Source organism: Anas acuta, chromosome 8 (genome assembly GCF_963932015.1).
Source record: "Anas acuta chromosome 8, bAnaAcu1.1, whole genome shotgun sequence".
In the NCBI taxonomy this organism is placed as follows: domain Eukaryota; kingdom Metazoa; phylum Chordata; class Aves; order Anseriformes; family Anatidae; genus Anas; species Anas acuta.
The window spans coordinates 14,024,554-14,042,407 of NC_088986.1; the positions used below are offsets into that span (position 1 = coordinate 14,024,554).

General features: G+C 35.7%; 1 protein-coding gene across 20 annotated transcripts in view; it reads left to right on the forward strand.

Annotated features, from left to right (window-relative positions):
• Positions 1-14,485, forward strand: part of ADGRL2 (adhesion G protein-coupled receptor L2) — a 391,171-nt gene extending 376,686 nt beyond the window's left edge. For 7 of the 20 annotated variants that reach the window (XM_068691088.1, XM_068691086.1, XM_068691089.1 and 4 more), the window contains 4 exons: positions 3,241-3,369; positions 3,791-3,887; positions 6,608-6,736; positions 10,081-14,485. In XM_068691088.1, coding sequence (XP_068547189.1) covers positions 3,241-3,369; positions 3,791-3,887; positions 6,608-6,736; positions 10,081-10,835 — 1,110 coding nt within the window. In that variant the 3' untranslated portion in view covers positions 10,836-14,485. Of the gene's footprint in view, positions 1-3,240; positions 3,370-3,790; positions 3,888-6,607; positions 6,737-6,961; positions 7,044-7,540; positions 8,824-9,366; positions 9,420-10,080 lie in introns of those variants that run through there. The other 13 variants (XM_068691095.1, XM_068691096.1, XM_068691099.1 and 10 more) reach the window with 6 other exon arrangements.
• Positions 14,486-17,854: the final 3,369 nt, after the last annotated feature.

The window sequence follows — 17,854 nt, forward strand, 5'->3', positions numbered from 1 at the left end:
GCCCATTTCAGCCTGGAAACACTCTCTCAGATCAAGGCAGAAGACCTCTCTTGAGATCCCATTAAGCTGCCACATAAAGCTACGGGTGATAGGCAGGGATTATGCTATGAGTGCTTGTTCATTACAAAATTAAGAGAGATCTAAAAATTAATTTCATTGTGAACTTCAACACACCTAAGAAAAATAGTAGTCATTAACAGTAGACAACTGCTAACGGGGACAATTTTCTAAATACGCCAGCATGACTACTTCTTTTCAAGTGTTTGCTTCCCCCAGCAATCCAACAGCTAAGTGTTCTTAACTGGAAAAACTGGAAGTTCTTGGCAAGCTCCTTCTCTGATGAAGGGGTATGCTAAATTAGTTCTGCTCTCTTTTTCCCATTGGGAACAGTGGGGTCCATACAGAGCATATCTGCTGTGGAGACAGAAAACTTACAGGGGAGAGAGGAACGGACAGGAGAGAAGGAAGTGAAGGGTGCAGCAAGGAGGGATTCTCTTGGGGTTTTCTGCTCCCCTTCTCTTCCCCAGACTGAGAATGGAGAATGTTTCTATGGATGCCTTAGAGATGCTTCAGTAAAGGATAAAAGGAAACTGCTCATAGAAGGCATGGCAAATGAAAATAATGAGAGGAGAGGGGAAGGGTAAATGTCAAAAAAATCACAAACCACATAGCATAGGACAAAATGCAATAAATCCTTCATTTGGAAATACCCAACTTGCAATATTTAGGTTCTAAACATTTTTACTAGTTTTAGGCAGGAGACCTAGCAGTTATTAACTCCCATTATAATTAGCTCACCAGAGACATAATTAACTGATATTTATAAAGTGGTTTGAGATCATTGCATAAAGCATTGCTGTGTAAGGGCAAAATCACATTCTTGCGTGTTCTAAACTATACCAGCTCTAAGAGTATCAGTGTGTCTAGATTTAGTGTAAATAATGGCTTTCAGACATGTTTTAGGGAAAGATCTGTGAGACAGAAAGAATTTTATCCAGATGAACATGGCACTGCTCTCGTTTTGACAGAACAAAATCACACTTAGAGAGGAGATTAAGAAGAGAGGGAAGAAAAGGCACACATTTTCAAAATGCAAATAATTTCTAGATTAGGGTTTCATATAATGTTGCCCTTTTTACCACTTGTATTGGACTTGAAAATCAAAAATAGATTCATTTTATATTTCTTTTTACAGCTGGGCATTGTTTTTATATTAAGTGGAGTCAGCAAAAAGCAATATTAAAATACCAGTCAAGTATGAAAAAGCATAACTTGGAGCAATAAGATTTATACCTGAAAGAATGTTAAAGCTGCCATTTAAAATTTTTAAGTTTTGATGCCTTTGACTGGATATTATCCTATCCTCTGTCTGCATAGCTAATGTAGTCTTTTTATTCTTTTATTACTAGTTGGTCACTAAATTGAACAGAGAAATAGAATTGTGAAAATGAAAACTATTATGTTTCCAGTTCTGACAGGATGATAGTGCTGTTGCTTCCATCAGTTTCCAACAAGCTATAATTTAGAAATAATGACAGAGGAATGCACAGTACTGACAGATAATGTACATTCACAGCAATATAGGCATTAGGCAAAAACAGCCCTGGAGGGTGGTATTTGGGTGAAAATATAGTTTTGATTGCTATTGTCTCTACTATGTAGTGTTTTGAAGCATTTAATACACATTAATGTTCAGGAATGCATTTTCTTAGGTGTTATACCCTCTAGTGATGATATATATAAACTTATATTTTTCAGAATACAAAGTTAAAGATTATAATTCTGTGTCCACGCATTTCTGTTTTCATTTTTGTAAATGTGTGTTTTGTGCTGTTGTAGGTGGGGGCTCATTTAAAATATGTAAAATATACTTAAGAAAGTTGAGTTGTTATCCCTAGATTGAAATTAAAGCACTAACCGTTCAGTTTGCTCAACCTTGTTGTAGTTTGTAGAAACATCACGTTATGTATTCCATCATTAAAATTCTTGAAATACTGAAAAGAACACATGGCATACACAAATCTACACTATGAATTTTTTGCATTTTCCCCTTTTTTGGTTTTACATACACATAGTTTTATTTCTGTCCCATATATTTTGTAGGCCAAGCAGAATTCACAGATTAGCTGAAACCTCAATTCTCAGAGAAACTTAGGAGTCTCATTAATATAGGTGAAACTCTTGGATTACTAAGTATCTGGTGTAAGATTTATGAATTTAGACTTAGATATCTTTACAAGTTTTATCCAATGTTTTCTTTCACTGATGCTGTCATGTTGCCAAGATGTGTGTATCCTGATTACTTCTATCACAATGTTAATATATATAAATTACAAAACGAAAGTTTCCAGTAGTTCATGGGAAAGAGAAGGTGAATAAACGCAGGTCAAATACAAAAAAAAAAAAACAATCAAAGAAACAAAGAATACCACCAGTTCTGTTACTCTATCAGAGAAAAGTTTTGTTTGAACACACTCATCAAGTGTGTTCAGACTTCTGGGGTCAGCAAAGACAAAGATTTTATTTTTTTGTCCTAAAAGCAAAATATGCTTCATTTCTCAGCGTTTGTGTTTCAAATTCTGGGTCAGAGCCCCTGCTGGTGCCCCCACAACTGCAGATGGCTCTGTACTGGGAAGGGGCGGTGGTGGTTGTGAGCCTTGCATAAACCTGAAGCAGGTGTGACCAATGAACTAGTAACTGTTTGAGTTACCCAACCTAACTTTATATGAAAACTTTTTTATATAGTCCTTGCAATTTAGAGGCCAATCACCTCAGCATCCTTTAATGGAAAGGATAACTTAAATGGGTAATGTCAAGAAACACAAAGATACCTCAGCCCTTCTTGCATGATAGGATGGGAAGATGAGCTTTGTATGGTTTATGTACTAAAAGCTAATACAAAAAGGACTGTTTTCATCCAACATTCAGTTCAGGTAAACTTAACTATACTAATCTACAATTTGAAGACAAAAATAATCCCATAATAACTCAGTAGCTATTATTCAAACACATCTGAATGAAGTACATGTGTACTTTGGAAATAATCTGTTCAAAAAACCTGGCTGACTGCCATTGAGTAAGGTAGAATATCTGATTTTGTTAATGGCCAGCATTTCAATAGACAAGAATTATCCATTTGCTTGAAAAACAGTTGAGTATTTTCAATGCAAGATTCATGTCTTTTTGCCAGTGGAGATATTTGACCCTATTTTTTGCGCTAAGTGTTTTATGTCCTCTTAGGTACGTAAGGAATATGGGAAATGCTTCCGACATTCCTACTGCTGTGGTGGACTACCAACTGAGAGTCCTCACAGTTCAGTGAAGGCATCAACGACAAGAACTAGTGCTCGATATTCCTCCGGCACTCAGGTAACAAGGATTTTGACAGCAATTTTTAATTAAACTTATTTATAAAAAGCCTACTGAGATGTGTTGCAATCAGAAGTACTAATTGTCTTTTCATTATTATCATTTAGATGGCAAATACACACTTATATACTTGAATTGATTTATTTATAAAGACTTCCTTTTGGTTTGGACTAAAGCAAACACCTTATTTTTTATTGTAATTAGGGGCTGGTTTAGTGGAAAGCTTATACCATCATGTTTCATCTAAATGAAATTTAATAAACTAGACTTTTAATAACAAAAGATGGAATTTCGCGCTGTGCTAGAAGAATGGCTTACTTTAGACCAAAAGAAATACAAATACTCTACATAATAGCACATAGGTCAGAAAAAATCTTTCTGTGACTTACCATGCTTCTGTCTCATTGCTTTATGTTAACAGAGTCGTATAAGGAGGATGTGGAATGACACTGTGAGAAAACAATCTGAATCTTCTTTTATCTCAGGTGACATCAACAGCACTTCAACGCTTAATCAAGGTCAGTCACTGGGAACATTTCAGTTCTAGAAGACTTAAATTTTATACAGATTTTATATCATTTAATTTAACACAGAAGAATTTAAAAGAATGTGTTGAAAAATAATCTGGAACAAATGTTCTCTAAAAGCAGAGTTTTAAAGTCATGCACCAGCACATTTTAAAACCATTTTCCCTCAGCTGGCCCCCACTATATAAGTTGAATTCCTCCATTTGTGGGAGTGTATTTAAATAAGTTTCATCAATAATTTAACTTAAAAGCAAGATCATAATTTTAAATCCTTCCTAACCTTTATAGGTTAAATCTGAAACAGAAATATGAGTGCAGTAACATTTTAATGCATATTTGACTATGATTTTTAGGTGCAGAAATTTTCCCAGTGAAATCCAGTTGATATCATTTCTATGCAAAAGATGTCTGTAAAGCATTTATCTTTTTTATTTCAAAGAGCATCGTACCTGTCACATGGGATAGAATCCAGAATCAGGCACAGAGAAGCCAGAACTTCAAATTTCTTATCTCAAATAGATTTTGAAATCTGTAACTTCATTTTCATATCCAGTTACAAGGGTATTAACCAAGACAGAATGTCCCTTCCTTTCTCCCTTCTCCTTGTTTTTTTTTTTTTTTTTTTTTTTTTTTTTTTTGTTCTTTTTGAATAAACATTTTAAGCTAAGTAATGGAGGGAAAGGCTGCTTTGTGGAAGCTAAGCTCACAGTTTATTCTTCCACTCACATTCTTAAGAGAAGAACACATAGTTCTGACCGGTTCCTGCTCAACTCAGAAAGTTTCAAATAGAAAATTCACTACTGTCAGGGCTGCTGTAAAGCTCCCATGAACCATGGCTGGCAAATTTTCCTACCTTGTGCTTTTTTTAAGATTCAGTGGCTGGGACCTGTACTTAACTCATATTTATTTTGGAAGTCGAAAATGTGGTACTTTGCAAAAGAGAAAATTTCAAAAAGCATAATCCTACTTCTGCTGTTTGGTATATAAAGATGGATGAGACTTGTGTGTCTCGCTGCTCCCCTCTCCTGAATTATTATTATCCTCTGGTAAAACCAAAATTAACTAATTTTTCCTAAGTAGATTTTTTTTTTTTCATTTATTAAAACCCCATATATATGCCAGAATCCCAGATAAAAGTCCGGGATTTCCTGCTGCAACTCAGGTAATTCAGAGTTGAGCACAGATCTTGGAATTTTCTCCCTGCTTTGGAACTCCAGTCTCAAGTCACCTGAGATGCTCTGTCATGACTAGAAAAAAATGATACTGTCATGATTCAATTGTAATAATTTTACTATCTTAGTATACATGTAAGGGTAGCTTAGTAATTATTGGCAAGTATCATTTCATAAAATTCAAGGTTTTAAAGGTGGCAAACTATTTGAATTGAATAACAAAGTTCTCTTACTATAAATGACAGGTAATAATTCAAACCAAGATAAAACATATTACACAAAAAAAAAGTCAAAACGTATTTGAGCTAGTATTTCTAGTAGTAAGTAGATAACAACTGAAAAAAAAGCTATGATAAAAACTTTCTTAGTTGTTCACTGGTATAAACTTTCAAATAACATTGGCATAATCAGGCAATAAGTCTCTGAATCTTAGAATTATTCTATCTGCTTCTTTGAACTACCAAGTACCTATGGTAGTACAAAAGCATTAATATTTGAAATATATACTGCCTTTTCTATTGCCAAATAAAAATATAGTATAAAAATATAGTTGGCTCTTTAGTTGTACTTGAGTCTATGATACACTGATCCTGATGCATTGCTGTGCAATGCAATAGAAAAGGAAGTAGAATTTTACTTTAATTAAGTGTTTAAGTTTTAAATGATAGTTTTTCATGGCGTTTTTTTTTTTTCTTCTTTTTTTTTTCTTCCTTTTTTTTTTTTCCTGTGTGTGTGCGTGTCAATTTTCCAAACAAGTATTCTTCTGGTAACTAGAAATCAGAGCTAATAGACTCTATAGTTTTCAAATGATGCTTAATTTTTTTTCTAATTCTTCTGAATTGTTTAAATGGTATTACACTAACATGTAAATTATGTTCTAAAAAATCTGTTCATTCCTGTAGTATGTTGCTTCATGTTACACTGTTTGTAAACTGCTTGTTTAAAGAAAAGTTGTCATTCAAGGAATTCTTTTTTTAAAACCTGGCAGATAAATTTGCTTTCCCCTCAGCATGCATACTTTTGCATATACTAAGATATGCTTGCAGTTTGTCATCCACTGTCTGTTTGAAAACAGCAATTCCCTTCCACTCTCTGTGTGTTTGTCATAAAGTGAATAACAGCTCTGATCCATCATAAGAGATTTTTCAATGCATTTAAATTCAAGAAATTCAGTTCTCTCAATTCTGGGCAGAAGTGTTCCATAATATCATTTTAGAAGTTACCGTAGCTTTATGTAGTACCTTGATCTCTACACATTTAATTGCTATTCTTGTGTAACCGTGATTTTGTATACATTAGTAAGTGTCACTCTCACCAGATGTTTACTTTGGGGATTTGGACAGCACCTGTGAATTACCGGCATCTAACTATATTTTCCTACTCCCGTTTCAAATACATAGCTCAAATACATTCAGAAATTTTCATCTGAATTACATTTGACAAGTTCTACATGATTCATGATGAATAAAAAATATTCTTTATTGAAATTGTCAGAATAAAATTAAAGAACTGACTTTTTTTCTGTTTCTTTTGCTTTAGGAATGACTGGCAATTACCTACTAACAAACCCTCTTCTTCGACCACACGGCACTAACAACCCCTATAACACATTGCTCGCTGAAACTGTTGTATGTAATGCCCCTTCAGCTCCTGTGTTTAACTCACCAGGTGTGCTTATACTTCCTGAGTAAAACCGCTTTTCTTGGCTCGCTCCAAATCCCTTCTTTTCCCTAGATAGAAACTCAAGTTGCAATACCCTAGCTATACATTCTGAATTTCTGTCAGTTTGAGAAATACAGTATTGCCTATGTCAGCTTGTAAAACTGCACTATATTATAGTAATGCCTTTGCCATAACAGTATTTACCAATAATTATCCATGTTTTTAACACAGGTGGCATAAATCTTAATATACTATTACAGGACTGACATCACATGGTCTGAGAGCCCATCTTCAAGATATATATCACTTAGAGGTATCATGTCTATGCAATGTAAGGTTGACTCAAAAGCTTGCTGAGAAAAACATGTTCATGGAACAGATTAGATACTAAAGCAGTGCAAGGCATCTTGACACCTTTGGATACTCCAGTGTAGAAAATTGTATCCAGCGTCAAACAGATCTATAGTATAGTGCAGCTTTATGGTAGATCATTTCCTTTAGGAAAATCTTGAGATTAACAGTTAGAACAGTTTAGTTCTGAATGAATAAAGGGTGTCATCACTTACCTAACATTTTGTTGTTAGAGTATCTAGTTGCTTTTTCTAACTACAGTGCAATTCATCAGTAAATATCTAGTAGTTACTGTTAGATGAATCATAAGATCACTTTAGTGTAACTGGAACGATAAATCTTTGGTAAAGTGCTCATAAAACCTTGTTTCCAGTTTTTATTTCAAGTTTCTTTTTTAACTGTACTGTAGTTTCTATTTTCATTCTCTTGTTTTCTTACTTTCCTTATGCTTTCCTCTAGCAACCTACAGAGAGACAAGTATGGGAGTAAAACTTAACTTTGCCTATCAAATGTAAATTTTTTCAGCATGATTTTTAATGGGCACAATTAAAACATAACTAGCGGTCATGAAGTAGACTCAGCGGGCAAGTGGTTCACAATTTGCAAATGAAATGTTTCCACATTCAAAAAGTACTTGCATACTGCTTTTTGGAAAACAACATGAGGTCTGTAGCAAACCCTATTGGTAACAGAAGTTATGGAATGCTGAAATAATTTGCTTTTTAAAACCAAAGCAGTGTCAAGCCGAAATACTTAACAATTTACTTATATTTTTACATTCCCACAGTAATCTTGCTACAGGCTATGGAAAGATTTCAAATGAATTACCTGATCACGGGCAACAAAATTTGCCTCATCAAACCAATTTAAATATATTCTAGCATGCTTAACTCTGCAGTGTATCATAGAAAACTCATTGTGGATTATCAGATATATTTTGGTATCTGTTTAGAAAAAGAAAAGGGAATTAAAATTATAGAATTAAATCACTTTCATGAGGGAAATGAATGCCAGCATGTGGTCCATGTGTTGTCTACTTTTATAAATGCCATATGTTCTGAGCAGCTAAATCCTTTGCAAGAAAAATCTTGGAACATATATGAAATTGCAGAACGATAAAACTGTTTAATCAAAGCTTAAAGAGACCTTTCAAACAACCCTCATCACTGTTTAAATCAATACACATGAAGAGGAGCTAACAATAACACCAATACAAAATGATTTGCAAATTATTTAGAATTTATTTGGAGATTATTACTCTGTTTTCTAAAGTTGAAGACAAAAATCTTTTCTTGAGAAAATGCAATTACTTTTTAATTGAAAACAATATTTTCCAGAGAAGATTGAATTTTCTAGGATAAGCTGCAGCTTTAATTATGAAAAACAAAATAAAACAAACAAAAAAAACACACAGGAAAATACATCTTTTCCAAAACAACTTTTTCTTATACTCCTCCAAGCCTTGCATATAATGCAGCAGCCTCACAGTGGTCAGTCTCATTTCAGTAAAGTCACTCCATTCTTTCTTTACTTCTAGACATATCTGTAGATAAAGTGATTTTCTAGGAATGCTCTAACCATTCGACTTTCCATGGTTCAGACTGTTTAGTTTCTTTCAAAGTTTTTTTTTTCTTTTTTTTTTCTTTTTTTTTTTTTCCTTTGCTTGGGAAGCACTGTGCTGTCATAGTTTACATGTCTTTGTGTCTATAGGAAATCCTTTTCTTTATTGTGCCTCCCCCTCCCCCCCCCCCAAAAAAAAAAAAAAAAGCCAAAATCAAAAACATAAAGACCTTAATCATCATAAGACTTCATTTTTTTTCCCCCTTAACTTCTTTTCATGTTTCTAAAGGACTTACCCAATCTGTCATTTCTCCAGCAGCTATGAGGTATCAGCCATTGCTGATTTCCTCTTCCCATTCCACAAGTAATATTTATTCTTTGGTTTAATTTCTGTGACCCATACTTACAGAAATTCCTAACATTTCTGCATTTGACTTCCATGGCCATGGTAACTGTGGGCCTAACTCTTAATTAACGATTCTGGTTCATTCAGTGCTGTCACTGTGACTGATGCAGACTGCAGGCAAACTTTGACCTTTAGAAGCCTGGGGCCATTGTTGGCAGACAGAATATTAGTGCAAAAAAATTACATTAAGTGGGAAAAGAAAAGCTGTTATTGCTTCGTAATCTAATTTGCTGAACCCTTGCTCTGACTAAGTTGCTGAGAAGCTCAGTAATTCTTCATCATGTTACAATAAATCATTTTACTTTCTTTTATATATCAGCTACTCTTAGGCCAGATAGCCTGAGCAGACAGACATGATGTGAGTTGTCCAAAGTGAGTCATTCCACCTGCTGTCTATCGTGTTGTTGGATGGTGCTTGTGGGCCCTGGTCCCTGTAGTGTGAAAGATGGCTGTCCTTGTTTAACATAAATTCTTTGTATTTATCCATTTTTTTCATTCTTTTCTTTACTTCATCTCAAAAAAAAAAAAAGGAAAAATGTTAGAAATGTTGTTAAGTAGTTGCTTGCCAGTTATGTGGGTTTATGTTGTACATTTACCTTCAGTTATGTCTGTGATCTAATTCCTTTTTAATTTAGTGTCGTTTAGGACAAATTCTGTTAATTTTCTTTTTCTAAATCATGGTGGTGTACTTCAAAACATAGATGTTTCCAAATGAATTGCTTTGCATTACATATGCAAGGGCATGGAGTGATCAGTTCCTTGTGGAAGAGTCACAGAATTGACATTAAATTAAGAAATTAAAATGCCACTATTCCCCACAGGAAATACGTGTTACTATTTTAAAATGCATCTTTCATATAAAGTGTGCAACTGTTTACATTTGGGAATGTTCAATAACCTTACTTTTCTCAAGTCTTACTTCCAAGTACAACTTTGTCCTGAACTACATTAAAGAATTTGTTTAAGAAAAAAAAAAAAAAAAGTGATGAAAAGCACATCAGACAATAACCAGGGCTGTCCTTTTCTGTTTCAGGACATTCACTGAACAATGCCAGGGATACAAGTGCCATGGATACTCTACCGCTAAATGGTAATTTCAACAACAGCTACTCATTGCGCAACGGAGACTATAACGACAGTGTGCAAGTTGTAGACTGTGGACTAAGCCTGAATGATACTGCTTTTGAGAAAATGATCATTTCAGAATTAGTGCACAACAACCTGCGGGGCAGCAGCAAGAACCATAACCTGGAGCGCACACTGCCAGCCAAGGCTGTGATCGGCGGGAGCAGTAGCGAAGATGACGCCATCGTGGCAGATGCCTCATCTTTGATGCACAGCGACACCCCTGGGCTGGAACTCCACCACAAAGAGCTTGAGGCCCCACTCATTCCTCAGCGGACTCACTCCCTTCTGTACCAGCCCCAGAAGAAAGTGAAGACCGAGGGAACCGACAGCTATGTCTCACAACTGACAGCCGAGGCTGACGACCACCTCCAGTCCCCCAACAGAGACTCTCTTTACACGAGCATGCCCAATCTCAGAGACTCTCCATATCCAGAGAGCAGCCCCGACGTTGAAGAAGATCTCTCTCCCTCCAGGAGGAGTGAAAATGAGGACATTTACTACAAGAGTATGCCAAATCTAGGAGCTGGCCATCAGCTTCAGATGTACTATCAAATCAGCAGGGGTAATAGCGACGGCTATATAATTCCCATTAACAAGGAAGGATGTATTCCAGAAGGGGATGTTAGAGAAGGACAAATGCAGCTAGTGACAAGCCTTTAATAGTGTAGCAAAGAGATATTAAAGGCCACGTACAAGTATTAAAAGACTTAATTGGCCCTGTGCAGGCTCCCTCGTATCTGCTTGAAGAGACAATTCTGTTGACCCTGTGGTTCTCCGGTGTAACGGGGATGACTGGACCTCGCAGTTCTGTGAATTTTTATAAAACAAAAACTTTGTATATACACAGAGTATACTAAAATGAATTATTTGTTACAAAGAAAAAAAATACCAACAAGGTATTTTAAGATATCTTCTGCTGCTGAATTTAACAAAATTGTGAAAAAAAAAAAAAAAAAAGAAAAAGAAACACTTTCCAGCCATTTTACTGCAGCAGTTTGTGAACTAAATTTGTAAATATGGCTGCACCGTTTTTTTTTTTTTTTTTCCTAGGCCTACATTGTATTATATACAAGGCGTAGGCTCTAAAATCCTGTGGGACAAATTTACTGTACCTTACTATTCCTGACAAGACTTGCAAAAGCAGGAGAGATATTCTGCATCAGTTTGCAGTTCACTGCAAATCTTTTCCATTAAGGCAAAGATTGAATACATGTCTAACCACTAGCAATCAAGCCACAGGCCTTATTTCATATATTTCCTCAACTGTACAATGAACCGTTCTCATGAAAAAAATGGCTAAAGAAATTATATTTTGTTCTATTGCTAGGGTAAAATAAATACATTTGTGTCCAACTGAAATATAATTGTCATAAAAAAATAATTTTAAAAAGTTTGAAGAAAATATTGTGAAAAGCTCTTGGTTGCACATACGTTATAAGCTGTTTTTCTTACACTCTGTTCATAGTACAGTAGTATATTAAAAATGCAAGTTCTACCTGTTTTCACTTATTTTTCACTGTAAACAGTGTTCTGCTTTGACAAGTTAGTTTTTATTCTTTTTTTTCTTTTTTAATTTTTTTGCCAAAAACATAATTTGGGGAGAAAATTGTTTTAGAAGCCAATTATGCCAAGCCTTGCACAAATTTGGTATAGCTAACAAAGATTGTAACTGAATTCCCTGTTCATTCTTTAATCAGGGTTGGGTGGTAAGGGGTAAAGGGGACACTGGACACTTCTCACAAGCTTTCTCGTGAATAAAAGGTGCCTGTCCTTTAAAAAGATAAATAAAACATAACTATTACTCTTCCATATTCCTTCTGCCTATATTTAGTAATTAATTTATTTTATGATAAAAATATAATGAAATGTAAATTGTTTCAACAAAATTCTGCTTTTTCATCCCTTTGTGTAAACCTGTTAATAATGAGCCCATCACTAATATCCAGTGTAAAGTTTAACACCTGTTTGACAGTAAATAAATGTGAATTTTTTTTCCAAATAGGTAAAATGTGCATTATTATGTACGAAGCATAATTGGCATCAGCAGTCTTTTGACCCAGCTGTATCCTGCTTAGAATGGCTTCTTTACATTTCATGATTTAAGTGTTGAGAGTACAATGGAAACTGTCTATGTAGTTCGACAGAAAAGAGTTCATCTTTACTTACTATTCATTAACTTAGTCACAATTGAATAGGATCAAACTCAGATATAGCAGGGTCATTAGGAAAATGTACTGTAATTTCATATATTTACATAACTTTTAAGTAGGCATCTGTACTGAAATCAAAAATAAGGTGGTAAACACCACCATCTTATTCTCAGCAACAGTAATTAGCAGTTAATTATTAGTGATGAAGATATAGTCTTATAATGGGGAAAACATGAGTAAGCAGCATTTGGATAGCACTCCTGTGCAAATAATCTGCTGTGCAAATAATCCATCACAGCACCACTTTAAGTTAGATAAATAAGCATGACTGCCTCATTTTTATCAGACTAGAAAACTGCAGAAGGCAGCTGATGCCCAAGATGTTATCAACAAATTGGTGGCAAAATTGGAAGTCTGAAGTCTTTGTTCCCAAGCCTTTTTTGTCCCTCTCAACCAGAGCTTCTCAAAGATAACGCCAAGGACTTCATTTTTTTCAACTTCCAAAAGTGTGTTCTTTCATAACACAGAGGCCATGTTTTTATATGTGGCACCTGTGACTATATGTATGACAACAGCAAAAATTCATTTGAAAGCCTTTTAAATTCTGTTAGCTTCTAATGTGCTGGAATATAAGAATACTCCATTTAGAATGTATATCGATACACATTGGTTTTGTGTAGGTGCATTTTGAAAAAGTTTGGATTTCAAAAAAATATTTTGGGCAAGACTTCGTGGTGTTGAGACAATTCAAACTTTGTAAAAAAATATCCGAGATGAGATGGAACCTCAGAGTTCAGATAACCTCAATATGTCTGTAATTGGGACTGTGGCACTGTAGCAATTGTTGAAGACAAAGGCATGTTTACCTTACCCTCCTGGTAACGCTTGTCAATATGTTCCTTAATACATAAAAGTTACTATCTTTGTGGTAGAGTCACTGGAACAGTTAAAATTTAATCAGAAACTGTTTACTTCTGTTTAGCAGAGATGCTTTAAAAATCTGAAGTCTTTGTGAAATAAGGATTTGTTCTGATTCAGGGTATACAGCAGACGCTTTGGAGCAAAATGATTCCCTTGGTCTGTCTGGCAACTTAAAAGCATACTTGCTGCCTTCTACCTAGGAAATCATGTCTTAGGGATTTAAAAACTGTGGTGCTCAAGTAATTATAGTACACGATCTAATAACATCACCAGCTTTCAGCAGAATATTCAGCCCTAATTCGAGCAAGTACTCCTTTGTGTCACGTGTTGTCTAACTTAATGGTGGCGAAACTACATGCTGGAAAAAGGTTTGTAGCATTGTGATCTTAAAAATATATTCAACTGCAAATGTAACACGTATGCATAAAACAAGAAAATTGAGCTGATGAACCTAAGATGAACCAGCTGAACCTAAATATCATAAGGGAATTCTTTTGTTAGCGTCTTTGTAATGTAGATGTTGCTTTTTAGTGAGCCTATTTTTTTCTCTCTCTCTCTTTTTTTTTTTTTTTTTTTTTTTAATGTTATACTAGTGAGTGTCCTGTGTTTAGCTAACAACTAGCAGCCAATACCTTGCCAAATTTCTGTTGGTGTAACTTCTCAGTGTAGTAGTTTACAATACAATTATATGGCCGACAGCTTACTGTAATTTCTTTATGTTCTCTCTCACGTTCCTGCCATCTTGTCTTGGGATCAGAAGGACAGAAGAATTGAGAGGAAGAGTCGAGAATAACGAAATAATGACAGCAGAATTAATGGAAACAAGTGTTTCTTCAGGGTCATCAGTTAACCAGTTCCTATGATGGTGCCAAGGATATGCTGCTATTTTAGGCACTGTCTTTCAGAAGAGCTGTAATTTTCTTATGGCTAGTAATCTCCTGTTAGTATCAGTGTTAACCCTACTGGCTCCATCCAATTCTTCCTTGTAACTTCAGTCCAGTTATATTCCTACAAAAGATTAAGTGGGATGTGCATTTAGTGAACTGTTGTATAATGGTGCTATGCATTGTTGAATATAAAATACATCTCAATTCTACATAAGTGAACCATAACATGAAGAAACGCAACATTGGTAATACCTTTATAGTTAAAATTAATCTTTATCTGTGAATTCTACAATGCACCTTTGCTTTTAAATTGGAAATGAGATTACTAATAAAGTTTACATATATTCACTTATGTAGGCAATAAAAGATGTTTCAAATTGACATAAGTTATGGATAAAATACGCGTCATATTTTATGTCCTAGTTTTTAAGAAAAATTTCTTTCTGAACTACTCAGAACAGACATTAACAGAAGAACAACAAAAAGTAAATGATCCCTGTGTATTGTTGTTATCCCACTTTGCCTAAAGACTAACAAAACTTGTCTTCTAGAATTGATTATATGACAACATATGCTAGTGTAAAATTTTATCCCTGAATAAAATTATTTTTTAAATCAAGAGAAGCTACAGGCAGATGTATATATATATACACATACAGACAAGTACATCTCCACGGGGGTCTTAACTCACAAATTCTAGGGGGATGGTGGAGAATGAAAAGTGCTGGGACACAGGCACTCTTCAGTTCCACTCTGCTGTAGCCTTGCAAAGACACTTTAGCCCTTCAAAGACACAAAGGGAGCTCATGGTGAAACAGATTTTTTTTTTTTAATAGATGGTAGCAGTCACCATATACATTTATGAAGGTCATTGCTACCAGTAAGCAAGGGTCTTGCTGTATGGATCCAGATTTATGAATGCTGCTAGCCTGCTGAGTCTCTACCCTAGAACTACGTTGGAGGCTGGAAGCCAGCTTTGTACTGAGATAGGGATAAAAGTTAGCACCACCACAGCACTGGATACAAGAGATTTGTGCCTCATTTATATAAACTGTGAATTAATAGGAATTCAATTAGCAGATCCGGCTCAAGCATCCAGCTCTGACAAAAATCTGGGGTAAAGGTTCGTTAGGACCCTGTCCATTTCAGCAGTTTTTTTTTCTTTTACTCTTTTTTTTTTTTCCCAGTAAAATACCTCATGCGGTTTTTAGAACAACAACTTCTAAATCCTTTTATTCATGCAGGATAAATTCTCAATGGTATTTCATTAATTCATGCCTAAGAGCATTAATATCTCTTCTTACTCTATTATGTCATCATTAATCTCAACTGTGCCCCATCAAAGTTCCTGGCATGTGAAACAGATCACACGATGATGCAGCCAGAGTATTTAGAAATGCTATAGAAAATCATACAAGCCTCAACTCAGCACCAAGAAGGTTTTAAAACACCATTCCATGTAATGCACCAGCTGCTGAAGTCTTCGGCGGGGGATCACAGAGTGGGGAAGTCACAGTGACAGAAATAACATTCAGAATAGGTAGTTTTATCAAAAAAACAAAACAAAACAAAACAAAAAACCTTCTAAAGCAAAGCTGATATAAATTTTAACCATTTCTTCATTGGGTACATGTCTCTTGTCTGTTAGAGTAGAGCCCTGCCTCAGTGTAGATGCTGTACTGCAAACCAGTTTAAAGCTTAGAGGCAGCAAAGTTGAGCACAGAAACATCTGCTTACGTTAAAAGGTCTGATTCACAAATAGCACAACATCCTGTGTCATAAGTGTATAATAAAAAGAGGCGGACTGAATAAGAATCATTGAATATCTATCTGGAATAACTGTCCCAGTCTTGTAGCATACAAGTAGCTTTAAAATAGCTACTCAGCCTCCATGATTGCTTAGGAGAATGAGTCCCAAAGGTTAACGAGGTTTTTATGGGAATAATTCATTTTCATTCACTTTGAACAGACCACTTTGCTTTTTTTTTTTTTTTTTTTTTCTTTTTAATTTTCAGGATAAATAGAAACTTCTTAGCTTGTATTCTTAATACTACTCATTGTTTTAAACACTTCCCCATTATCTTCTATTACTTGACTCCTTTCTAAATAAATCCTTGTTTTCAGACTCTTCCATTTTTCTAATTGTGTAGTTGCCAGTCTGCTGAATTACTTTTTGCCAGAATGCTTTAAGAGAAAGGACAAACCACAAAATTGTTGGTGGGTTGTTATATCTGATTTATGGATGGACTTGTATTTTCTATTCCATCTTCCACCCCACCCCACCACCCCAACACACACACGTGCTCCCACGTCATATTTTGTCTTCATAGTATCCATTCACAACACCAATTTTTCCACTAAGTTGATCATAGCAAGTAATGACCTAAATAATTATGGTTATTTTAGAACCCAACAAAGCCTACAGATACTTCCAATTATTCCCAGGAATGTGTGCCCAACCTTGTATTTGTCAGCACTGCATTTCATCTGCATCACACTGCCCATTTATTCACTTTGTTAACCCAGGTCATTCACAATCTTCCCTAGTTCTGATTAACTGAAGTAATTCTCTGTTAACAGCAAATGTTGCCACCTTTCAGATAGCATGTTCATCCCCTTTTACAGATAGCACCAGTTTAAACACAGAGTGTTAGGGCACTATACCATTAGCCTTTTGCCATGATCAAAAAACCTGACCACTTAATCCTGCTCTACCTCTTAGTTTCTAATGCACAATTGCTTCAGCTTTCACTTCCTGAACACTGTTCTGCTTTAATGACCTCTTGGTAGGGATTATTTTTTATTTTAAAAATACAAATAAATTACATTAACCATTCCCTCCACCTCCAGCAGCTGCACAACTGGCTTAACTTTAGTATGTTAGAGAGGCATGATTTTCTTGCCCTGAGCATTTACATCTCTTTCAGCAGTGTTTCCTCTGCACTGCATGCTTACATATGGAGTTTCTACATGTCAGACTCAAAAAGCACTTACTTATCTGTTCAAAATGAAATTCAGATGGAATTTAGTCACTGAAATCCCAATATACATCACTCACAGGTACAATGAACATCATTTCAGGGGAAGAAACAATTCCAACCTTGTAGACACATACATTTCTGGCACTAAGGATATTTTGGCATCCCACATTCTGCTGCTGCATGTCTGCAGCCACACCATCACAGCAGAGCTGAGCCACAGCAGGCACTATTATTGCCCTCCTCATGTGTGACAGTGCAGCCTCTGAATGTCACAATCTACACTTTCAGTTAAAAGGGGGCTCCTTCCCCCCTCCTGCTGAAGTTCCTGTCCTGACAATAATGACAGCTGGAGCTAGCAGAGAAGCCGCGTGAATCTGTGCAACTTCCCAGTGTAAATGTCACCATGGAAGCTCTGCACCAGCCCCAATGATGCCCAGTTTGTGTTGTGAAAAGGTCACAGATTCCACCTGCACAGATCCAAAACCACCACAGTTTTTGACACAACATATATCACATGTGATGTGATGGGGCTGTGTTACTCTGATCATGCAGCTTCACATGCACGGTACCGGCTGTGCACACAGCCCACAGGGAGCGTGGGTGCATCACATCCAACAAAGTGCCAAAACTTGGGTGGGTTCCACAATGCTGAGGTGTTCTCTGGGCCCCAGTGGACTTACTGGTCCTCATTTCCACATAGCTTTTAGCTAAGAAATTCAGAGTCAAACTGGTGCTGGCCA